We start from the raw sequence: 26,333 nt of genomic DNA on the forward strand, positions 1-26,333 counted from the left end.
ATGTCAATCTTTGTAAAGAAGTGCCATCTACAGCCTATCTTAGGCAAACTGTTTCCTGATAATTAAGGTTAGTAAATAAGTCTTCTATTTTCCTCTGAAATACACTGCAGGGAAGGTTGCAGCTAATGGGAATTTTGGATGCTCAGCAACTTCCAGGGTTAATTTTTTCTCTGTTGGATTTAAAGCTAACATTTCACAGTCCTGTAGGACAAACTGAAGAATGTGTTTTGGGAGAGATGCCTAAACTATCAGAGGACAGGACTGCTTTATAAGAGTATAGGTGCTCAAACAATAGAGAGATTTTTATTTTATTCTTGTAGGTAATCACACTTTATTATAGCTTCTTAGACTTTGATATTTTTTATTAACCACAATTACCGAAGCGTAGTTTACCTAAGAAAAATTTGTTGCCAACCAGCCAGACCTCAATTTCAACTCCTGAGGAAATAACCACTGCAACATCAGTCAAACCTGCTGTGTTTTCTATGTACTGTACTGCTTGTTCTGCTCAGTGTAACTTCAGGGTAGCATTTTACTCCCAAAAGGCAGCCTAGTCAGCTGTAAATGAATAATGATTCCCTAGTATCAAGTAGAGAATAGGACTTTCAGATATCCTCAGAGCCCAGAAATGTGCCTGGCATCTCTCTGCTGTTCTAAATATCTTAGATTTTTCTGACCTCTTTTAGCTCAAACAGAGGATCACAGGCATTGTTTGGGGAAGCTTCCTTATTAAGAGCTGTGAAGATCTGTCTATAATTAGTGTGTTCCACATCTTTGTGACCAGTTATTTTGCTTAGTTTGATTCTGCAGTCAGAGGAACAAATAAAGGGAGAGCAGACCCAAGCTCTGATGAACTTTGAACTTTTTTGAACGTGAAGCTGATTAGCTATAATAAAGAGAACCAACACCACAGCCTAAACACCCTGAAATTCAACACAGTAAGCTCTTGGATCTGAGTCTTGGGGTTCACATGCATCTTTACCTGTATCTGTGTGAGAGATGTAAGCAGCTTCAAGTCGTCTCATTTCCTGAAATACAGGGCTGTTTCTCCATCGAATAATGCTGCTGAGTCGAGAGATGACACAGAGGGTGCCCCAGCTCCTGGACCCCTGGGTTTTCCCCAGGTATCAGGTCACTCCTCACAGTTAATTGCTTACCATCATCATCTAAAAGAACTACATCTTCCATGACTAGATTTACAGGTACAACCACTTTAAAAAAAAAAAAAAAAGTATTCACACACAGTGAGGTAAATATGAGGGTTTATTGCAGCCAAGCCACTCCTTTCCGTGCTCATTCCTTCTCAGACATCTGCTCTTGGATATTAAAACCCTGAGCACCTTTGGCAGGGGGATTGAACTCTGAAATCTGCAGCACCTGTAGCAGAGGAGCAATATTTGGGAAGGAATTGTTGTCTGAGGAAAAGCAGCAGCTTCAACTTGTGTCCCATGGGAGACAAGTGAATCTGAAGTTACGTATTATATAAGACGTAGGGGGTGACAGCAGTTTATCATTAACCTGAACTCTGCAAGAAACATATAAGGAGAGAAAGAAGAAGGAAGCCAGAGAAGCAGCCAGGATGGAATCCAACATAAGGATCAACAATCCTGCGGACATCTCTGTTATTGTCATCTATTTTTTGGTAGTCCTGGCAGTGGGACTATGGGTAGGTTGGGATTTTATTTTATTTTATTTTATTTTATTTTATTTTATTTTATTTTATTTTATTTTATTTTACTTAATGAGCAAGTAGTTTATAGGGTCCTGGGAAAATGGCTCAGTAAATTAAAATGTATAATTCTATAAAGATTTTGGTGCCTAATTGAGATAGTTAATAAGTGCATGGTGGGGAAAATGCGGGTATTTACTAGAGAGGGGATGGTGACCTGGGGAAGCATCCGTTTAGGTGAATGAATGGAACTAGTGGGGAAGGTGGACTAATGAGGTTCATGGGGGGAGGAGCTGAGAGATCTGATCAGTAAAGATCAGGCCAGCTAGAGTCCCTATTAGAAAGCAGGATAGAGGTGAATAGATGGGGTTTAGCACCACGGAGCACAGGGACTGCGGTGAGAATTGGTGGTGTGAGGTGATGCCATAGGAAATAGTGAGAAGAGGGAGTTGCAGGGAGAATGGAGGTGAAATCAATGTGCAGGGAGAGCAGCACGGTGGTGTAACACTAAAACTGCAGCTGTGACTTTTTGAAGGATTGGGGGATTGCAGATCACTCTCAGCAAAGGAGTGAGATGGGTCAAGATTGTAGGTGCCATTTGAGGGCAGCATTATCGTGGCTTTTTTTTGCCAGCAGGACCTTGACTACAGGGTGCAGTGCCATTGAAACTATGAGGAAGGAACAGTTTCAGGGGTGGCAAGTGATGGCAACGACTTTCTGTTCGTGATTTAAGCACAGCGGTGCCTCCTGCCCTTACCGTGGCAATGCTGAATGTGTTGAGGACCGCAAGGGAAAACTCAGTGCCTAATCCAAAAACAAAGCCCAGTGCTTTCACAGCTAATGGAGAAAGGTAGATTCTATCCCATTGGTGTAATCTCAGTGCTAAAGCGTTTGAAGATAATAGGCCAATACTGTGAGCTACAAGGCTTTAAACAGTGGAATGTCACTAAATTTTGGTTTCTTTGGGGCAAGCTCTCCTGGTCACCTGAAGACCTGACCATTAACAAGCTGAGAGGTGGCATTTCCCTCAGTAATCCTGTGCTTGCAAGAAGCATCCCAGGGGTCCATTCACAGAGCAGAGAAGTCAGCTGCAAAAAAATCTTCCCTTTCTAGCAGCTTGGCAATGTTTTGAAGAGCACCAAAAATTTGGGGTGTACACAAAATGTACACAACCTTTTCTTTACCTCTTCGTCATGGTAGTAGAGGCCAAAAATGTAGCAAAAAATCTGAAGCCCCCAGTATACCTGAACACCTTGCTGTCTTGTGGGAGGGAGCTGGGTCTTTGCCATGGAAGTCTGGCTGTTGCTGTAGTTGAACTTTGTATTAAAGGTCTGTTACAAAAAAGGGCTGATTTGTGGCTTGTCAGGCAATTGTGTACTGAGTTATTCCAGGAACTATTTCTTTCCAGCAACAATGTCCTCTTTATTGGACAAATACTTATTCAGTTGCTGTGTGTAGTTAAATGTAAATCTATTGTATTTACTTCCTTTCTTCTGCATCAGAAGAAAAGATCTGGCTAATTTGCCCAAGTCTTCTTTCTTTATTTGCCTGTTCAAAGTCCATCAGAGGAGACAATGGGAATTCAATATTTGGATCAGGGTCATTAACAAAAATCGGAAAAAGCTTCCCTCTAAAGCCCATTCATTCCTTGACAAATACAAAATGAGTGTGTGAAAAGGAAATTTTAGTTGGCTTCTTTTTTTGAACTTCAGAGAGAAGCGGGTACAATGCTGATATGACAACAAGAAAACACATTTTTGTAGATATCTGTTGGGGCTGAATAGTATTGAGTAAAAAAACTGCACGCTTTCTGTTAATGAACTTGCAACTTATAGTCTTTTTTGATGCCTGAAATCAAAGGCATCACACCCCTGATGAAGTGTTCATATGAGCTTTTATTTGAGTGATCATATTTTTGGTTAAATTTAATTTTAATTTAATGTTTTGCGCTGTGATGGAAGGTGATGCAATGAAGCTTGAATGGCTAATGTAGACCTAGATACAAGAATCATTGCTCAATTGTACTATCTTCTTCATCATAACCTTGTTCTTTTTGGCCACTCTGTTTGGCCACTTTACCCTCCCCATATATTTTACCTCTCCATGCTAACTGTTTGTTCTCAGTCTGTGTGTAGCTTGCCTATGATACTTAAAATATGATTCAATCTTTCTTTCTTTCTTTTTTTTTTTTTTCCAGGCTATGTACTCAACCAACCGAGGGACAGTAGGTGGATTCTTCCTGGCTGGACGAAGCATGGTTTGGTGGCCAGTGAGTGCTATATATTGTGTGTGTGTATATAAAGCATATGCATGTGTATGTGTGTCCACTTCCATATGACTATGTCTAGTCCTTAAATATTAAATATGCCTACAATACTGTTGAGACTGTGATGGCTATGTCATGTAGATGCACTTCAAACTCTTTCTCTAGCCATGGTGACACAGGGCAAACTGCATGACAAAAGCTACCAGATAGGCAGGGAAAAGTGCTGGGGAAGTTGTTCATGTTGAGCTCTGAGCTGTCTTGATTATGTGACCAACTTGTTTGAACCTACCATTGACGTTGGTAATGTCAGTGTAGACAAATCCTATGCTTTGTCTTTCAGCCCACTTCAAAACTTTTTAATATTTTGAATTTATTACTTTCACTGCACTCAAAGAAGCTGGCTCACTTTGAGGTTATCACAGAGAAGAATTAATTTACTGACATTTTTCCTCATATTGCTCTATTGTTTCCACTTTTGGTAAAAAGTTCTGGTCTGTACAAGGAGAAAATCCTGGAAATATTATGATAAGTTACTGGTAAAATATAGTTTAAATTTATTTAAAGATTATGTGTGACTTATATTGTTTGTCTTCTGTGGATCTGTATTCTCTTCCAAGGTGGAGAAAAGGAGTCACAGACACAAAACATGTTCATAGTCATCCATCAGGCCTCTGGCAGAAATGATACTAGAAACAATTATGTATTTCTTCCAGACCATACAGTCTGTTTAGTGTGACTTGGAAAAGCAGAAAACTTAGACAAACCTGCATTTTCTGTATTACTTGTGTTGTACATGCTTCCATGTGCTTGAATGGAAATCCTCAACATTCCTGATCTTGCATTCAAGTCTCCAAAAACGTTTTTGCACTTCATTAAGACTTCTCATTCAACATTCCACCCACATGGATTCAGTTACAGGATCAGGGAGAGCGAGAGACTAAATATCTTCTTAAGGTAGACTGCAGAAATACCTACGTATCTTTCAGTCTTCTTGTGCTTCAGGGAGCTGCTCACTGCCTTTAGAAGGAATTGGGACTGGCTCTTTAATGAGGCAATTATGACGACATAAAAAGATTAAAGGCCAATAACAGTAAAAGGTTTCTTCATTTGGTATAGTAGACCTAAGAAAATTCAGGTTCCATTGGAAGATTAAGGAAAGAGAAAGTTTCCAAGTTATTTTAAGATAAATCCCATAATTCTGGGACGAGAGGAAAAACCCAAACAGATTATTTTGCTTAACTGTCACTTTAATCAGTGGGCTGGTTTTAACTTTTTGCAATTCTGTATGCCTGTCAAGGGTGAATATGCCCTTCTGTGCAGATGTAAATGAAGGTGAAAGAAGCAAGGCAGGAAAGATTCACCATAAAAAACTTCTGTCTTGCTACGGTGGCACTGAGAACTCCTAATGATTCCCCTAAGACCCACGGAAGATTATCTAACACTGAGTTCTCTGCCAACACAAAACCAACAGATTCAGCAAGCTCCCTTCCTCCAGTGGGAAGACAAAAGGGATGACCCCACAGTGCAGTGGTTGCTGCTCTCTCCTGCCCTAAACTCTGCGAGCTCAGCATGGATGAAGTGCTAGTCATCAGTGGGGTCCTAGACCACCCCTTCGATCCTTCCCTTTGGAATGCCAGGAGTATCTTTCTGCACCACAAAAATAAACTGTTCTTGCTATTCTTCCTGGTATCACTCAAAATAAACAAACGGCAAGCACTCGAACCACAAATTAAATACCATGTCAGCAGCACCACCTTGGAAAGTTTACCTTGGATAAAAAGAGATTCCAAAACACCTATTCCCATAGTTTAGCAGGTAGATAGGCATGTGCCTACTGGGCTGAAATGACAATACAATGAAAGTATAGAAAGTTCAGTCAAAGATGTGATCTGAGTTCTGCAACAGCTAATGCTGTGTGTATTTTTTACTTCTTCTGTGCTTTGACTTCAGTTTGAGTTTTGTTCTTCAGGTTCTGTACTTTTGCAGACAGAGCTGTCTGCACCAAATTATGGGTTACCTTATATACCTCAGTTCCTGAGGCATAAATGCTAATAGGACAAAGAGTGTCCCCTGGGCATCTGAAGTCCAGCTACGGTTAGAAAGATTTACTGAATAGTAAGTAGGAAGCAGAGTCAAGGACTTACTACACCTTAAACAGAAATGTAACTCAGCTCGTTTGTTGTCACTTATGTGTTGATCTTTGTGAGATAGGAGGAATTAAGGAAAAAAACCCAACAGGATTTTGCTTCAGTTCTGCATGGCTTATTTTCAAGACCATCAGAACTGACCACTGGCACGATTTCTCTGATCTCTGCATCCACTTAAGTTTTACATACTCTCAGAATTCTCCCCACCTGCTGAATCTGACACTGCTGTGAGGAGCCAGGAAAGACAACTCTGGTATGAATAAGATTTGTATTTCCTTTTCTTAGGTAAAGTGGAATAAGAAATTAATTTATTTTGTCAAGTTCCATGAAAAAATAGTGTGAAATCAAAATAATAATAAAATAATCAAAACAAAGCTCTGGTAGAAAAGGAAAAGTTCAGTGAAACAGATTTCTACAGAATCTGTCAGAATTTTCCAGCTGGCCGGGAGGTGTTGTTTCTGTCTCAGAGGACAAAGGTAGAAAGGTATCAGATCAGCCTGCTTGCAACTGTGCTGTTCCAACAGCCATGGGGCTTGTTGGAAGACAGAGACACGTTATTTGATGTGTATTGTATATTCATCTCTCTCACTTAATGAATTGGGAAGTGTATAAATGTGGTTTAATTTGGCAATAACGCAATACATAGAATTTGCAGAGTAACTGGGAAAGCAGAATAAAAACCTACACTTCTTTCTGAAAGGGTGGCAGTAAGAAGTGTACTGATTTTTCCAAAAGTGACTAAAGGGTGATCCCAAAAAAACTCAGGTAGGAAAAATTATATCCTTCCATCAGGGTAAAGTCACATGTTGCAGAGAAGAGTTGTGAGTCAAAGAAAAACATGGACACTGTCAAGGCATAGTTCTCAAAACAAGGGAACGAGAAATTTGTCCAGGGAAGAGTGGTTTGAGAAGCAGCTTCTGCAGGTGACCCATGGGAGGAGCAATACATCAGGGTGAGGCTCATGACGTCGTGCTGATGTGAGGGAACCTCTGCTGTTCTCTGTAAGGGGGGTAAAGGCCACAGGCAAGGTGTGCTTGGGATTGGGGAAAAGAGTTTGATACCGAGCTAACACTTTCAAACAGGAAAGCGGACATCAGGGGCATAGGAGACGTATTAGTAGGTCCTGGGAGGGAGAAAAGCCAAAAGCTGTAAAGTTTGCACACTGTCGCTGCAGCGGTCACTGATTTGTAAATTACATCGTATATGATTTGGAACAGCAAGAGCCGGGATGTCAGTGCATCCTCAAGTTAATGAAAAGAGCAAGGTGAAATGGTCAAGAATAACATGGAAAAAACATAGTGATCATCATCTGTCTGCGGTGTGGTGGTACTTTTCCTGAACAGAGTACTCTTGTTAAAACCTGACCTCTTAAAAGATTTTAAAAGAGTTAATGTTCCGTGTTTGCCTCAGGTTAGTTCAGTTTTTTGTTCCCTCTATCCCTCTTAACATCTTTTGTTCCTTTCAATCAACTTTCTCCTTTCCTTTTCCTCCTGGATCTGTTTTTAAAATCAATTCACTAACACATTCACTGAGAGCAGTTAACACTTCTAGAAAATTGTTTCCCTCTGTCATCGCCCAGTTTCAGCCCAGTGTTCTTTAGGTCATGCATAGGTGCACTGCAGCATCTACCAACGGCAAATCAAGCAATTCCAGTAATCAGCCTGTAGTACAAAAATCTTCAGTACAAAAATACTGCAGCAGTAAATTCTTCAGTAAGACAGCCCAGAGCCCATCTGCCTTCTTCCCTTATCCCTAAAGTACTGCTATGGCAGATTGGAAATTTCTCTTTCCCCTCTGGCATCAGCAGCTAACAGGGTGCAAGCATATTTGGTAAACACTCTTCTTGCTTTAACCCCACTGCAGTTTTAAGGGTAATATGCATTCTCCCAGCTATGAAGTCATGTTCTACCTTTCCATGTATACATAAAAACAGAAAACATTTTTTTAAATTGCATCCATTATTAGCGTGTGTTGATCTCACAGTTCGGCTGCACTGGATGTTCCTAATTCAGAGAAGAAAATTTAGAAAGTGAAGGTGTTATCTGCATTCACATTGTTTTGTCTTTGTGCTGGCAATTGTGTTGGTAATTTTGCATTGTTTTGGTTTGGTTTTGTATTTTTCTTACAATACAGTTGTACTCGGGGTAAAGTTGGGAACACAATATTGTAGCATTGTCAGTGAATACGTCCTGGGGTTTCAGGCACTGAGCCAAAGCTTACTACAGGTGTCAGTTCTTAAAGTTCTTCATTAGCTTGCTTTTGTAACTTGGATCTGCTTGTGAAACATTTTAAGCTTTTGAAACAGGAGAGGGAACACATTAAATAAAATCAGAGATTAATGTGGTTAATCTTTTCTGGTGATTGCATTTCTAGTAACCTAGGTTTAAGTTTAATTATTCATCTCCAGGGAAAGCACTGGACAACAATGCTAATGCCTGGTATAAATGGTATTTGTTTCTTCACGATCATTGCTGGGAAAACACTGTTGCTGTCACAAAGAGATTGGAAGAAAAATTTTTCTTTATTACGAGTGATCTCTCTGGCTTATTTGCTCACATTTGTTGCAACACTTATGACAGATATTTCTTCAGGAATGATATGACGAACTGGTTACATTTCTGTAGGGCACAACTGACTTCTAGAAATGTGTTAAAAAAAAAAAAAAATCTCCCTGTTCATCAATTCCTATGTTCTCCCCACTGTTCTGTTTGTATTATCAGTACAATATTTGGGGGGTCTTAGAGATCCAACACTTCTTAAATATAACTCCTTGTTTTGCTATTGTTTATATCTTCCAGAAGCACTTTCTGAGCAGGTATTTTTGCCATGCAGCTTTCAGAATTTAATTCAGTAATCGAATACATTTTGACTAAAAGTGAACCAAGTACAAAATCTGTACAACTCTCCATGATGACACATTTAGTTCCACAGCCTGTGGAATATGAAGTAGGTAGTGCCAATTAGACAAGTGGGTATGCACTTACCGTTTCCTCCTTGAGTAAGACAGATCATAATTGTCTTCCCTAATTGTTTGGATATCACCCAAATGTAAGTTAGTCAAGTTTTGCAAATATTTTAAAATCTATATTTGTGTCATAAACTTTGCCTCAACTGGAAGAAGATCTTCTCAATAACATCCTGTTGATTCTCATTGTTGTAGATATGATGGCTGGAGTCTCAGGTTTGAGGGGGAACAATAAGAAGGAGTCTTGAAAACTGCCAAGGGAGTTGGTTGTTAATCATTCTCATCATCACCATCTGATGATAAATAGGCATAGTTCAAAATGCCAAATGAATATAATTTTTTCAAGTTACCAGGAACAGGACCTAAGGGCCAAATATTGTTCTTTCTGTTTCCAGATTGGTGCTTCTCTGTTTGCCAGTAATATTGGCAGTGGACATTTTGTGGGAATAGCAGGAACAGCAGCAGCTGGAGGAATTGCCATTGGAGGATATGAATGGAATGTAAGTGGCATGCATTTAAGTGAACATATTTGTGACATCAGGATTATCTGCAGAGGTTAATCAAAATAACATTGCCTAATAATTTAGGACTGTCAAAGTTTGTGCTTGGCAAGACTTGTTTTCTGTACAGACCAGTAAGTGCCAATGTAATCTACTATTTAGCTCGTCCTCCTTGGTCCTTGTCCAAGCCACTGGGAGAATATAACCCTTTTCTGTTGAATGAGGCTTTTTAGAGAGTATTTGAACCAAATAAATTGGTGGATTCTCTTCTCTATACATGTATTTTGATTACTTTTAAAGTATTTATAAAGAGCACTTTCAGACTACAGGAGGTTGGGAAGAATTTACCAGTTTTGTAATCCATAGTATTTTTTACAGCATTTTGCTAGGTAGAAATTGTTGAAGGGGCTTTGATTTCTTCACAGAATATAAGAAAGTTTGGACATCCTTCACAACAACCTGCATTCCAAAAATCTTTTCCTTTTTACCTTCTCCTTCCTCTAATTATCTGTGTGTTTTGCTTATGGTTGCAGTATAGCGTAGAGATATCCAAGATGACTTTAAATGAACTACTTAGGATACCAGGAGTATTGTTAACTGAAACAGCACAGGGATTCACATGAGCTAATTCAGTGCATTTCCTTGTATTCTCAGGCTCTGTGGGTGTGGACAATAATGCCCCTGTTCTGCCTAATTCACCTTCATGGAAGGGATTATAGCATGACACAAAGGACTTAATGAGCATACATAGGTCAATACTTTCCTTGTATATAATTCTGCACAGTGAAAAAAAGCATACCACCCTGAGGGATTTGGCTTTTTTCCTTAGCAAGTAGATGGTTGCTGCAAATAGTCAAGTACTTATATGATATAAATATTTAAGAAGAAGGATAAAGGCTAAAATGAACTCTATAAGATGTGCACGGTTAATCTGTCATCTTTCTCTATTTCCTTACACTAGTCCTGTAACAAACCTGATCTCCCTTCTCTTTGTACCAAAACAAAACAGAACAAGCATTGCTTGAAATTTCATGGTATTCAAATCCCTAGGACCCATATCCTTCTTCAAACATATCCACCTCTAACACTTAATCTCCTGGGAGATTCTCTCTGGACTAATATCAATATACAGTGTACAACAATTGTTGTTTAGAAAGGAGCAATGATGCATGTGTGTATTTGAGCAGATACATTACATAGTTCATTACTTACGACATAGTGGGACTGATATACAAGTTAATAGACATTGTGGAAATATTGCTCTTGACTGTATGATCTGATTCTCCTCTTGAAAGAATTACTAACTTTGACTGTTATCGCGTTTGTGTATCTCTGTTATTCCACTGAAATTATTTCTAATTTGTATTAGTATGACAGCAGAAGCTCACCCAGTATTTCTTGTCCATCTTATGGTTTTGATCTAAGGGCAAAACTTAAAAGATACAGTTAAAAAGCCCTCTAAGCCCTATGCACAGAATAAATGCAGAGTGCAGCTCTGAGAGCAGGGTTTTGTTCTATATTTGTTGATTTAAATATGTACAACTCTATATCAGACAGCATTTGCTAGCTATGTAAGTCAGAAAACTGTGACACTGCAATACAGTAAGATTTATAGTTCACAAAATACACATGGTAACACAAAATATGGTAATGTGGAAATACAAAGTATTTTACTAAATGCATATGGTACATCCTGTAGAGTATGTGGGATTGTTGTAAAACATAAGGCCATCTCACAGAGAGCCAGTGCAGAAGGCAGTTAATGATCAATATAATAATCAAAAGAAGTGCTACTCTCCCCAGTACCTAGATTTGCAGATGTCACAACATACCATTGCAGCATACCTGATTCTGAGTGGGAAAATATCCTGCATTAGTGGCTCTGGGATCAAGATGCTAGCAAATAGGTCTCAGGTAGCAGACTTCACCTCCCTTAATATTTCCCAGTCTTATGGACTGGTTGCATTTTAACCATCATTAAAGCAGGCTCCCTGGGCCTGCTCTGAAGAGGGCTAGGATAGACTGGTGTTGCTAGTGGAGTGGTGCTTTGATACTAGCGGGCAATCCTGTGAGCAGAAATTGACTGTTTTTCTAGAAAATGTATTGTTATCATGTGTGCTTCTCTGGGACATCTAGCATGAAATCCAGACTGCATAATAACTGACAAATTTTTTGGCCAAGGTTTCATTCCCAATTTTTCAGCTGTAAATCAAAGCACAGAGAAGTTGCTCCTGCCCCCAAGCCCTGCAATACCCAGGTTTATGTGGTTTCAATGGTCTTTAGCTACTATTGGGTCTGATAAATGGTCTTCAGGAGTGCTATCTAGAGAGAGGAGGCTAATTCAGCTGATCTTGTCTTGGCTGCAGGCTTTGATAGTTGTGGTTGTTCTAGGATGGCTGTTTGTACCCATCTACATCAAAGCTGGGGTAAGTCAAAACAGTATGTTATGCTTTTCTTTGCTGTTCATGTTTGCGGATCAGGTCTTGAATATTGCAAAGCCATTATGAATGGCACAAGAACTGAGCATGCTAGAACTGTACTATATTATGTCTGTATATATTCAAAAAGTGAGGATTCTCTGTTCTGAGACCTGAGCTGAGAAGTACTTGGTACTCTTTCCTTGTTCTCCTTTGATTCCTGGAGCTGCTTTTCCTTGCAACTGCGTTTGCAGCTCCACCCCCTTTGCCCTCCACTCTTAGACTATTTGAGTAGAAAAAACTTCCTCTAATTTGCTTTATATCTGTTCCCCATTATCCGAAACCTTATCTACCCTCCCTGCAGGTGGTGACAATGCCAGAGTATCTGAAGAAGCGTTTTGGTGGGAAACGGATTCAGGTCTACCTGTCAGTCCTTTCTCTGATCCTGTATATTTTCACAAAGATCTCAGTAAGTAAAACTTTTGCAGCATTTCTTCTATCCTACATTGATCTAAAGAAAAGAAACTCCCATTTACTATATTGCTCACACAATTGGTCAATTGTTTCTGACTTGGAGCCCTTGGTTGAATTAAGGACTGTAGAAATATGATTTTGTGTTTTCTTTATTCTGTCTAGTGAGATTGTGTATCCAGATCTGTTCTGCAACCCAAGTTTTTTTCTTCCTGGCAATGTCTCTTGATGCTTGTTGTGCTTTCTCTTTCTTTTTTAGATTGTAAGGTTTACTTCTACTTATGCTTTCCTCTAGAACAAGTCAGAGTGGAGGAAAACTTGTATTGTATTGCAGTCTATTACCCTAGGGATCCGTGAAACATGTGGCAGGAATTTTTGTCCCCAAACTTCATATTTATCTGTTTTAGCATCCTCTGGTGAACATGCCATTAGTAGTATAGATGAGGGGAAAGAGCAAGATGGCTATGGAGGAAAACAGATTAATAGGAATTAGAAAATAAGGGAGTGAGGAAATGCAAAGGAGGGAAATTATAACAGCTGAGGTGAAAGAAGGGAAGAGGAAAGATTCTTTTATTGGGCAAGTGCATTAAGTAAGTGGTTGTGTTACAGTGAAGTAGTGAGGGGAGCTGGTATTTTCCATATATCTTGAAACTACCAAGCCTCTAAAGAAGTCCACAGTTCAGGCATACCTTGTTTTGCAGAAGTTGCCATGGCAGATTACTCTTTGCCCTCTGAGTGGGAGCTGAGTGATAATGGTGCAATTTAAGCTAAAAGATTGGCCTTTTGCTCTCATTCTCACATCTTCACGATAACTGATCCTTAGAAAGGTTATAAATTAAACAGGTTGGTACTGTGGAGTTGGCCTCAGAGTTGGATTTCCATATATTCAAAAGGCTTAGTTAATTTGCTGTTGTTGTGCTTAACTACCATAATCAGAAATCCCAGGTATGACACAGAGTTCTGGCAGCTCTAGCAGCTGAGAAACTCCTCCAGCCAGATGACTCACAGTCCTATTCTGCAACGCGTTTGCAATGAGCTCATCAAAGTGTTACTTAGGTTCTGAATTTACTACCTGTCCTTTATTTCGAGCCTCTATCATGCCTAAGGATCTGGTCATGGGATTTCACCCCGTTTCAGTTGGAGTGTCTTGCTTCCAGGCAAGACAGGTTCTCCATTTAAGCTTTAAGTGTGGTCATGAGGCTGAAGCACCCTCTCCTGCTCTTGTGGTCCTGTCTTATTAGGGAGCAAAGTAATAGTCAAGAGATCCATACAGCAGCAGGTTACTTGGGTTCCACTCTCCCAGCTTCTCCTCAACCCAATTATTCCAGGTGTGTGTGTGGAATTGCCATGGAGCTGGGTGTCTGTGCCATGTAGGGGAAAAAAAACCTGGTGCACAAGTTCCTCTAACCATTTCTCGTTTCCCTCATCTGCCCAGAACAACTCTGACAGTCTCTTTCCCATGTACAAATGTGGCTCAGATTTCTGTAGTATACAAACATGTCTTCTGCATTGTTGCCTTATGTCACTATATTCGGTAGGGCAGGATTTGCCCATGTCTGGTTTACTTGCCATATCTTATTCCGAATAGGCAGAACAGTCAAAGTCCTTGGAGGTTTCAGGTACTGTCAGAGGATGTTGGACTAGGTTTTTCTATACCATGCTATGCAACACCATGCCCAAATTGTCTCCAGATGAACCAGCTCCAGAAGCAGAAAGGGAAGGGCTGTTCCATCCTGGACTGTAGCTAATTTCTTTGTGCTGTGTAGATATATGCATGCTATGTGAAGCTAGTACAGGTCTCTCTTCCCAGAGGCACGTTGTATATTCAAACATACCCATGTGTTGACAATCCATGCCGTAGCCAGCTTGGAGATTTGCATTTTACTTCCTTGACTGCTGCCTTTGCAAACTCTCCCTTGTGATCTTTGGGGCTTATTGAGATTTGATATAGAAGGATTGGTTTCTGCCCTGCCCTTAATGGGCAGTCACACCTATCAGTTTGACTGGCAGAGATACTTACTGCCGCTTACCCTTGTAGAAGAGTGGCGTCTTGTTTCTAGGGTAGTTATTTCATGTGTTGCTTCCTTGATGTGTTAAAATATTGTCTAATGTTTTTAACAATATAATTATTACAGTGCTTTCCAATGAACAATATAATACGTCAGGTTGTGTAACTCCTGGTATGCTCTTTCTGGCACACTGCCCACCACCACATGATGATCAGATTCCCTTTGCACAGCTCTGTACAAGGTTGTTACCGTATCTCTCTTTTCCTGCACGTATTCTGTGTATTTTTTATTGATTTCTCACCTTGTTTTGTGGCTGATCAACCACTTGCCAGACAAGGCTATGCTGCAAGGTGTTGATCTTTGGGATCAGGACACACGTGATCTTTGAGCCCAAAGGATTTCTGTTGTACAGGTGCCTCACATGTACATGCTTCCTAAGCACGCAGTGCTTTGTGATTAATGCCCATAGCAGCTTTCAGGGGCTTGCTAGCCACTAGTGTTGCTGATATTGGTCATTATGCCAAAGAAAATGGCCTAGTAAAAATAAAATCTTGATGGAGAGTAACTGACTAAATTATGACAAGACAAAAGGGAATTAAGACCTGAATGCTTTTGAAGAAATCAGAAATTGTAAACCAGAATTTCTAAATGTATTACAGCATTTTATTCTTTGGAGAGATAGCTTGTAACAGAAAAGAAAGATTTACTCTATTCAGAGATAAGATAAGGATTAAATAGTGTCCGTAAAAGAGTATTAATGGAGAAACAAGGAAATATTGGAAGGAAATAATCTAACTGGGAGGGAGGAGCAGTGAAGTTGGAAGGTAACTCAGCAATTCAAAGAAGTTGATATTGCTCAGGATGCTAAATAATTAGCTATACATTTCTTTCTGGGGGGGACATTTTAGGACCATTAATACTTAATGCTATGTAGGCTAAACTAAAGCCAAGAAAAATAAAAGAAAGATCTGGGACATAAGCTGGTCAGTGGTCTGAAAAGATAGGAAAAAAATATTCCCATAGAGAGAAGGGACAAGGGATATGGTTTAACAGTCACTGGGGTTAAGAGCTAAATGTCTTGTTTCCCAGATCCAAACTAAAGCCTATAAGAAATCAAATAATCTCAAGCTGCTCCAGAGGCAGAGTTTTGGGAGTGGAGCCTCTGTTGTGATTCACATTCTGCTTCACAATTGTATTCTGCACATGAGGGAAGTAGGGTTGGAGAACCTCTTGCTGCAGAGGCCCATACCTCTTCCTCTTTCTTCAGAGTGAACTAAGGGTGAGATCATACCCTGCAGTCTCGGTTTCAGCATCCCTGGAATGAAGAGGGTTTCTTCATCTGGCATCTCCCAGCTAACCAGACTGCATAACTGCTTATTAGTATATCTGCCCTGCCTTACCTCAGCCTAGCCGTGGACAAAAGCGGTGTAAGTGCCTGTTCTGTGATCACAGGCCTGGTTGTCCTGCAGCCTGGTCTGTGGAACCTCCTGCTCCTCCAGCAAGCTGCCACCTAGCAGATGCCCTGCAGTAATTGTGTGTGCAGGCTTTACCCCAGGGCACATGTAATGTTTATCTTTGTTTCTCAGACCCTGCATAAGGGCAGTTCTTGCAGATTTTACAGCTCCTGAGCTTGCTGCACACCACTATGACCTGTAATGTTAAATGAGGATAAGACTCCCTGTATAGAGCCCTTGTATAGGCGGTGTGGTATACAGAAAGGAGGCATGCAGGAGGGATTGGAGATGAGCCCATGAACTTCATGCTTAGGAGCAAGCACAGATGCAAACCTCTAATGAAAGCATAATTTACAGTAATGCATTACAAGTGCACTGGGATAGATTATACTGATTGTAAACTTGGATAAATAACATTGATGCAAATTATCTCTAAATTAGGAACTGATTTAATGTGATTAAAATCCCAGAGTGTTAGTCTGAAACCTGAACAATTCCTTTCTTATGCAAGAGCTAAAGGTCTCTTCTATTAGCCAACTGACGTCAATTATTCTGACAGGAACTTAAAAATAAAGATAATATAAGATGTTTGCCTTTAATCACCATTTGTCCTGAACCAGCAAGACTAGCTATACTACATGTATGTAAGCAGTAAAAAAAAAAAGAGACTTTTAGAGTAGCAATAAATGAAGAGCACCATGCCGTGTCTTGGAGGTGTCACAGAGTCCATCCCTGCACATAGCAGCAAGTGTAACCTGAGCTAACAAATTTTTGAGCTAACAAATTTTTGAGCTAACAAATTAAGTAATTTGTTATTAAGCTATCTCTCAGTATGTAAGCACAGAATAGTGACGTGACTCTGTGTATAGCTAAAAGGAGCTACTGAAAAAGATCTGGAAATTCTTTGAGAAGTGTTACAACTCTTGTACTGAAAGTGGCATGGCACTGAGAGGAGTCTGGCAGTTGTACTAAAATGGTCTCTATTTTCATTTTGCACTTTTTTGTGTGTGTGTGTGTAGTACTGTAAGGGGGGAGTTGTGTATCTCGGTACCCTCATCATGAAGGTGTAATGTGCCATCATCATGAATTTAAACATTGCTTAATCTGTCATTTTTTCTTTTATAGGCAGACATATTCTCTGGAGCTGTATTTATACAGCTGGCCATAGGGCTGAATCTTTATTTGGCCATAATTATCCTGCTTGCTATTACTGCTCTTTACACCATCACAGGTGAGTTTGCAGAGCAGTCTGATAAATCAAAGAAGTTAGGGGAGCCAGAAAAAAAAGAAGAAGGGAGATGGGAAAGAGGAGAGAAATGAAAAATCTGAAAAGGGAGTGGTCTTTGTTTGAAAGAGAGAGGTGGTGAGAAAAGTTTAAAAAAAGGACTGTTGCTGAGGCATTTGCACAAGGGCTAACGTATTTGTCTTGACATTTCTTTGCCATTAGGTGGCCTTGCAGCTGTCATTTACACAGACACCTTACAAACATTTATCATGGTAGTGGGATCCTTTATTCTCATGGGATTTGGTAAGTAAATCAGATGAATTAAACTGGAATGTTCAACCACAAATCCCACAGTGGCTATGGAAATGGATCCTGCAGTGTGGAGATTTCAGTATTAAATACTTTATTGCTACTTTTACTTTCTGTTTTTCAGCATTTTCTGAAGTAGGAGGGTATGATGCGTTCATGCAGAAGTACATGGAAGCAATTCCATCCAATATCTCCTACGGGAATACTACGATTAATGCAGAATGCTACACTCCTCGGAAGGATTCCTTTCACATCTTCCGAGATGCCGTCACTGGAGATCTGCCATGGCCAGGGCTCGTCTTTGGTTTGAGCATCATTGCTTTGTGGTACTGGTGCACAGATCAGGTAATGTGGAAGCCATATGCCCTGGAAATGCCGAACACAAAACTCTGCAGTCTAGTGTGATCTAGGGGTACTCTTCCCTCACTGTAATTCAAAGCTGGGTCAAAGAAATGGCAATTATTTCAAGACTGGTCAGTGACTTTTCAGTTTCTGGTTTCTAAACCCCTCCCACATGTGAGAAAATGGAATGGGTGTTCTTTCAATTCTTCTTATATACTGTGCCCAGCAGATACTGTGTATAATTCCTTTCTCATTTTTTTGTGTGTGACCATGTGTAAAAACGCAGAGAGGTTGTAATGTGAACATTTACTTAGGAAGCCATGTATCAAATGATCCTTGTTAGACTGGGCCTAGATATGATTCCCCATTCAGTAATATTGAATAGTTTTTTTCCTATTTGTGCGGCTTTCATCTTTGCATGCACAGTCTTGGAAGGATGTTCTTTACATGTCAGGTCTTTCAGTCTGGAGACTCTTGCCCAATCCTTCTTCCTTCTCCCTAAAACCTACCGTCCAGTTTCCCCAAGAGATCACACTGACTAAGTAGAGAAAGTAGAGAAAAGTGTGCTCCTGCAACTGCAACATGTGAATGTGTCCAATCTCTAGCAAATGATCTAGCTGCATTCTGAATTGTGAGAAAGATAATCTTCACAATCTGTAAACAAATGAACAAAACCCCCAATGTTACTGTATCTATTGCTCAGGTAAATATTTTATTCCTTTTTGTTTTTTAGTCCATCTGCTTTAAGAACATCTTGTGAGAAAGAGTCTTACCTCTGAAACACACACTGGATAAATGATATTTTCCTTTACTTATTTCAAATATATCCTTTGATTTTCCTAGTGACAGAAACAGTAAATAGGTTCTTTCACTATCACAGATGTTAAGAAGTACCTTGTATCTGGAACTTGGCATGGTGTGTTCATGGAAATGCTATTCTTGGTTGAGTCATGCATGCTTGCCATGTCTCATTGACAGGTTATTGTCCAAAGATGTCTCTCAGGCAAGAACATGTCCCATGTGAAGGCTGGTTGTATCATGTGCGGATACCTGAAACTCTTGCCCATGTTTATCATAGTGATGCCTGGAATGATCAGCCGAATTTTGTATACAGGTATGCATATGTATGCAGAAATGCAAATTTCTTCTTGCTGCCTATCTTTCACGGCCAATCACTCTCAATTTCCTATTCTCAGTCCCTTCCAAAATACCTCTTAGATTATCATCTTGTCATTCAAATTGTCCAGGCATGTGTATGCCTACAACTAACTACACTGTAAGTATCCACAGGTCTTCCTCTTTTCCCTCACCCCAGCTTTCTGCTAATGCTATTGCTGTCCATTTTAGGGGAGAGAAATTCCAGTGTCCCTCCTCAGTTGTCTGTTTGTTACAGCCCCACTCTGGATGAATGAGTGGAAAATGCTGTCCAGGACTGATACTCTGCTGGCAATCAGAGGAAAAGGGTCATCAGTCACAGACAGCAATATTTTGGTCCATGGACAGTCCCGAGTGCTGTGTGGAGGAAATGCCAATCTCCCTTCTCTCTAACAGTCAGTGTGTTTAACAGCAGGCAGAGAAGAGATGTTCAGGTTGGAGGGAGGGGTCTTAGTGTTCCTCTGCTTGTTTTTCTACTTGCTCTTCTTGTGTTGTTCAGTCCTGGTCTGACAAATTAATGCTGGTTTTTTTTTTTTTTTTTTGATCTGCAGCACTTCTCAGTATTCTTTTAGAGAGGAAAGGAAGAATAGAGGCTTAGAATCACCTTCCTCTCTGCCAGCAGACCAAGGATGATATCAAGCATGTCAATCCAGTGGTTCAACACAGAGACAAATTTTAGAAACTCTACTAATTTGGGAGCAATTTGTTGCTTATATGACCTTGTCTAACCCTGTCTCATTATTCTCTCCTTAGATGTGGTGGCTTGTGTTGTGCCTGAAGTCTGCCAGCAGTACTGTGGCACTGCAGTTGGCTGTACAAATATTGCTTATCCAAAAATGGTAGTGGAGCTTATGCCAAATGGTAAGACACTGTCTGTATTTGTTTGTTTGTTTGTTTGTTTTAGGAAAGGTGAGGTTGCCAGACTGTAAAAACAGGTGATAGAGGGAGCCCAAATCCCGTATTTAGTTAAAAAATTCTTGCTAGAACTATGTACTATTAATCAAAGGGATAGTCTGTATTAGTTGTAGATGTAGGTGCAGAATAGCTACACGCTGACAATGTCAGCTCTCAGCTGGCAAATGGTAATTGAGCTCCCTTTCTGTGAAGGTAAAAAATAACCTACTTTGCTAATGATTTATAAAAGACTGTCTCTGCCAGGATTTCTGAGTTGGAGGCATGCACCTGCAGTCCTTCTGCTAAACCCACTGAAGTGGGAGGAGGAGATGAGGTGGGAGGTGGGAGCTGAAAATATTCTATGTACACATTGTCCCATAGGACACCTGTTCAATGAGAGAATAAGGCACCACTCTGGAGAGGACAATGTATACATAGAAGACAAATTTCTGCAGAAAAGCACAGAGCTGGTTCATAAGGCTAGAAAGACAAATTATGATATTATACAGTCCATGGTACTTCCCTGATATCTTCAGTACTTCCCCGTCATATTATAACTGTTGTACATAGTATTATTAAAATACTACAGTACTTCCCCATACTGTGTTGACTAGATTATACCATCTGGAAAAGTGGCTTACTCTGATTTTCAAACAGTAAAAGAAACTTTTTTTTGCCAAACAGGTGGTTTACAAATATACCTCCAGCAGGTGAACACTGCCTGCAAACAAGAGAACTTATCTCTATATCTCTGGGGGAAAGTCTGCTTAGTATTTTTTTCTTATTATTTCAGCATTTAATCAGACGGCATTCACAAAAGAAGCACCTATGTTCTAAAAGCTCAAGAGTTGCTCTCTCACTGCTGTAAACAGCTTTTCCAAAGCTCAGCAGACATCACCCTCCTTGCATTGCAAGTGAGCGTCAGGCAGGCATCAGCATATAAATATGCCGGACACACTCATAGCTGGCTGACTTGAAAGGGTCAGATAAGCACTATGGATGGTGCCATTTATTGAGACTTTTCACTGAATGCTCAACTCAGTTCACATATCTTTGTATTTCAGGTCTGCGGGGTCTGATGTTGTCAGTCATGTTGGCCTCCCTTATGAGCTCACTAACTTCCATTTTTAACAGTGCTAGTACTTTGTTCACTATGGACATTTACACCAAAATTCGATCACGACCATCTGAGAAAGAGCTTATGTTAGCTGGAAGGTAAGCGCAGCCGAGTCTTCCCCAGCCGTGCAAATATAGCGAGCAATAGATGCATTACAGGCTGCAGTCTCCAAAAAATGCACTAAGTGCCTGGGTGAAAACCTGCTTTTGCAGTGTGTGGGCAGTGCAACAGTGGCCTCCTGTGGCTAGACAGGCTGTCCCATCGTACACTTTCCTTTTGGGAAAAAGAAAGAGCTTGTTTCCAATTTAATTGACAGTGGTGCATGAAATAGCTAAACTAATTCTCAACACTTCCTAACAGTTATTCAAAGGGAACTATTTTAAAATATCTTCATAGGCTTTATGCTACGTCATACTACAGCATCAATGAACTAGTTCTTCTAGTTGATCTGCTATTGATTTGTCTCTAGACGTAACAAACAAAGGAAAAAAGTGATTTTCTATGTTTTGATTGTATGTTTTGCTGTATGCTGATGGATGTTTGACAGACACAATACCCAGCTTGGATTTCTTTTGTTTGTTCAATGGTAATTGGCCATTATCATTGATTTTGCTGGTTGAAATACAAAATGGACATTTAAATTATTGATTAATTTCTGTTTTTTTCATTCTGATAGATGCTTCTAAGCAGGTGGCTAATGAGTATCTGGCTATGTTTACAGGGCATTTATGTTACTTTTAATTGGCATCAGCATTGCCTGGGTTCCTGTGGTACAGTCAGCTCAAAGTGGGCAGCTCTTTGATTATATCCAGTCAATTACTAGCTACCTGGGACCTCCAATTGCTGCTGTCTTCCTGCTTGCCATCTTCTGCAAGCGGGTCAATGAGCAGGTAAGTACAAATTAGGAAACAGGTATTGCATGTTCAATTAGGCATTAGGACAACTTTTTTGTTTTGGTGTCTTTTATAAGCAGCTTCTTCCTGTTTATTTTGATCCTACTACAGCCCAGGGATTCTGTGTTTCCATACCCCTGTACTCTGTGTTTCTGTACCGCAGGGCCTGAGGTTTCAGAGATTAGCAAAGAACTTTTTCAAACTCATCTCATAAATAAACAGTCACCTAGGAATTCCTAGATAGCTTTGAAACTTAGATTATCTATCACTTTGCCAAGAAGTGTGTCAAATGGATAATTTATGGGGACATATTTGAAAGTAGTCTTTTAGGACATTGGCCACCAAACTGTGTTACAAAACATATCACCTTTCACCTTCCTCTTGACCACTATGTATATTGTCAACACTCTTTTAAACAAACATGCTGTTGTTTTATGCATTGTTTCCCATTGCTTTTAGGACCCAGTCTGGGAATCACTGATTTTGATTCATAGAGCAGTGGACTGAGAAATACTGTACTTAGGCCTTTTTAAGTAACCCAGAAGGCATGAGGTCTGTCACATGCTTTGATGGGACCATAGGCCAGTCATGGTAACTGGGGTCTCAGACATTCTGAAAACTCAGTATTCGGGAATTCCATTTCTTTTCTATAATACTAGGAATAACAATACTTGCCTATTGCTCAGGTTTGCTCCAAGGAGGATGAGTTCCATGGGAAAGCCTAGAGAGAGAAGGTTTTTGAATATGGCTCAAACTTTTTTCTCACTATTTTCTCTCAAGACCAGTTCAGTGGTTATTTGTGTGTATATCCAAGAAAAGCCTGTTTTACACACAAGGGATGTTCTATTTCCTATCCCAATATGGCTAAACCTCACAAATGGATTAAATCTTTGTGCCCTTCGTGGAAATCTGTAGCTGGAATTTTACCTGAGTAAGAATTCAGTATAATCCTTGGGGGTTTGGGTAGACTGCAAACATTAAATTTGGGTAAATAGGGGAGACAAGCATCAAAGCTTCTGAGAATTGGAGCCTTGCACAAGATAAATTCTGGTGTTGTAATTATTTATAAGATTTATCAACATTTCTTGCTCAGAATCATTATTCTTTCTGCTAGAAATGGAATTAACTATCTTGTCCCACTCCAAAATGTTTTTGTGACTTAGACCACTGGATAATTAAAATTGTTTTGTTCTTAAACCCAGCATTAAACCTAGAATATTTTAAAATCAGGAATTATAAATTTATGTTACCATCATTAGTTTTTTGACTTCACAAACTCACAGAATGGCTGAGATTGGAAGGCACCTCTGGACTAGTACAACCCCCCCCTACTCAAAGTAGGGCTAGCAAGAGCAGGATGCTCAGGTCCTGTCCAGTTGGGTTTTGAATATCTCCAGGGATGGAGACTCCACAATGTCTCTAGGTAACCTGTTCCAATCACGGTTACAGCAAAAAAGAAATATATTTATGTTTAAACAGAATTTCCCGTATTTCAATCTGTACTCAGACATACTTGTGCGTCTTTTATACTTTGGGCTAGAGTAATATAAACCTAGCAGCAAAACATCCATCGAAAGTGTTGAGAATTAACTGTTAACTAATTACTAACAAGGTCATTAGAAAATAAACCGGACACGTATTTCAGGAGGAATGACACACACTGGTTCCATCAGACTAGAATGGTCAGGGATTTAGCCCTCAAAGATAAAAAGATATGAGAACAATCCTTGATATGTGTAGTCTGTGGCTGGAGCCTGCCCTGTACAAGGAGAGCATTGTGTGGAGATGAATGAACTTTGAGAAATGAGCTGGATAAGGTGTTCTCCATATTTCTCTGAGCTGCTGGTCATTGCCCCTTTCAGTTGTATCAATACACTGAGCTGTAAATACGGTCACTGAAAGTATCTGAGTTAAAACCCATGTGCCAAAGCCAATGTAACACATAACTACCTCCATGTTTCCTCTAGCAACTATTCTAAGCTGTTAGAGCTTATTTCCATGCCTGAAATTGCTAATTTTGGTAACTTCTGTCACTTTGTCTGCAGGGTGCCTTCTGGGGCCTAATGGTTGGGCTGCTAGCTGGACTCAGCAGAATGATTGCAGAGTTTGCCTACGGAACTGGCAACTGTGTGACCCCTTCCAACTGCCCATTCATCATCTGCGGGATTCACTACCTTTACTTTGCAATGATTCTTTTTGGGGTTTCCGCCATCGTCATCCTGGCAGTCTCCTTCATGACTAAGCCCATTCCTGATGTACATGTGAGTATTATTGCAGACCTGCTCCTCAAGAAATGGAACTCAGTGAAACCACTAGTTTTAAACACTGGTACTTAGTATATTACCTCCTGACATTTCAGCTACCCACATCATATAATCCTTGTAAGAAAGCAAAGGAAATACTCTTCATTTATCTGTCAAAATCTTCAGTGACTCTTAATAATCTAAAACATTGACTTAACAGACATTTGGGATGCCATCGTCTTATAGCTTGTTCATGTACTGGCCAGACTGATTTGTCTCTGTTTAGTAGGGCTGTAGATTTATAAACTCATTTTGTTTCACGACAGCTTTACCGCTTGTGCTGGTCTTTGCGGAACAGCAAAGAAGAACGTATTGATCTTGATGCAGATGAGGAGCAGGACAAAACTGATGAAAAAGATAAGGAATCAGGTAATTGTTGAATATCTATAGATTCTATCAATATATTTGTGTATCCCTATTTCATTCCTGAAGAAACATTAACATGCTTGATATTCAAAGACATACTCCCTCCACCCCAACAACAAAACCTCAAACCCCACATATTTAAATGGCTAGTAAGCTGCCTTTTGCCAATCTATCCAGCTCAGTGTAAATCAGAAGTGAAGTGGATTTGAAGGGAGAAAATCTTGTTCTCTAGATAACTAGGTGGCAGTTCTGGGACTAAAACAATGGAGATGCTTTATGTCAGAGGTGGTGTGCATTGACAGAACTGTGTGTGACTAGCATTTGGAATGAAACCACATGAATTCACTTGGAAATAGTGGGTAATAGCCAGGATTGAAGGAGCAAGGATGTGGTGCAAGGCACCATGAAAGCCAGACATCCATCTGGGCAAAACCACCTGCTCTCTTTGCTGGGTTTCTGCTTCTGCTGCCAAATTCCCTTTCATAAATATCCTCAAATTCATTTATTTGTCTTTTAATTAAAAGTGTAGAAAGTATTGAAAAAATGGACTTCAAGCTTTACAGCAAGTCCCTAGGCTGCAAAAGACGCAAGTGACTTCTGCAAAAGGCTCTCTTGCAACATGTACAAATCACTCTTTTTCCAGCTGAGCTGTGAAAACACAATTGATTCTTGTACTGCCCTGTACTAAAATGTTTCCATGTAACTATGACCATAAATCAGAACTGCTGTATTAAATATAGGAACGTCCTCTGTCACAGAGATCTTCTAGTGCATGCAGTGGTCCATGCTTACCTTTCATGACCAGTGTGTTATTCCTTCCAGTTAACGAGGAAAGTGAAGAAGAACCGGGATGCTTTAAGAAAGCGTACAACTGGTTCTGTGGCTTAGATCAACAAAAAGGACCCAAACTGAGCAAGGAGGAAGAGGAAGCATTGAAGAAGAAACTGACTGACACAAGTGAAGTGCCACTTTGGAGAAATGTTGTGAATATCAATGGCATCATTCTATTGACTGTGGCTGTATTTTGCCATGCCTTCTTTGCATAAACCTCTGATTACAGTTCTGAAATTGTACTGTATTGTCAAGCAAAAACAATGACTTGTAGATTTACAGAGTTAGATACACTTAGTATTTTCATTATCTACGTATGTAAAAAATCAGGGTGATTTACTCACTGATTTTGTGATCATAATTTCAACAATCTAAAGATGAAGGCCACTGGGATTTCAAGAGAGAGAATTTCTGTTTAGACATTGAATCAATCCAGGGCTAATAGAGGTTCAGAATTTCCATCCAATATTCTCTCTACTCGTGATACATTTCATATTTTAGGTGCAGAACAAGGCTGCATGAGCCATATTTCATATCAGGGTTTGTGAACTACCTTTTAGGGTTGATTTTCATCCCTTCTTTTTCTGATCATTCAAATTTCTTTTTCCTTTGGCTATGATAATTTGATTACAAAACCCCCTCAACAACTGAAGGACCGTATTATGAATCCAAATTAAAAAATAATTTTTGTTCCCTCCAAGCATGGGATATCTTAAGTAAAGGATTGATGTATTTGACACTATATCTATTATAACTTTCCATTATAACTTTTTTCCCTTTTCCTCGCTTTTCACTGTGTTCTGTTTCTCAGTAATCAGTGGAACACTAACCGTCTGAATTGATTGGATTTTGAAATTAGGGAAAACACGTATTAATGATCTTAATAAGTATTCTGCTTACGATAGATTCTCTGTTTAAGGTTAACTTCAAAAGTCCTCCTCTCTTTATATTTTAATATGTATCTATACTTGAATGTGAAGCTTTTTAATACAAAATACAT

General features: G+C 39.8%; 1 protein-coding gene across 2 annotated transcripts; it reads left to right on the forward strand.

The window, feature by feature from the left end:
- Positions 1-931: 931 nt before the first annotated feature.
- LOC142089964 (sodium/glucose cotransporter 1-like) lies at positions 932-25,548 on the forward strand. Of its 2 annotated transcripts, XM_075167103.1 has the most exons (15): positions 932-1,666; positions 3,867-3,938; positions 9,443-9,547; positions 11,914-11,973; positions 12,329-12,433; positions 17,024-17,129; positions 17,346-17,426; positions 17,557-17,777; positions 18,753-18,888; positions 19,683-19,790; positions 20,888-21,038; positions 21,662-21,830; positions 23,879-24,094; positions 24,403-24,505; positions 25,325-25,548. In XM_075167103.1, the coding sequence occupies exons 1-15, from the start codon at positions 1,580-1,582 to the stop codon at positions 25,546-25,548; spliced, it is 1,944 nt and encodes a 647-aa protein (XP_075023204.1). In that variant the 5' UTR covers positions 932-1,579. The 2 variants fall into 2 exon arrangements, with proteins under 2 accessions (XP_075023204.1, XP_075023205.1); XM_075167104.1 differs by lacking the exon at positions 19,683-19,790.
- Positions 25,549-26,333: the final 785 nt, after the last annotated feature.

The sequence above is a fragment of the Calonectris borealis genome, chromosome 18 (assembly GCF_964195595.1).
Source record: "Calonectris borealis chromosome 18, bCalBor7.hap1.2, whole genome shotgun sequence".
NCBI classification, from domain to species: domain Eukaryota; kingdom Metazoa; phylum Chordata; class Aves; order Procellariiformes; family Procellariidae; genus Calonectris; species Calonectris borealis.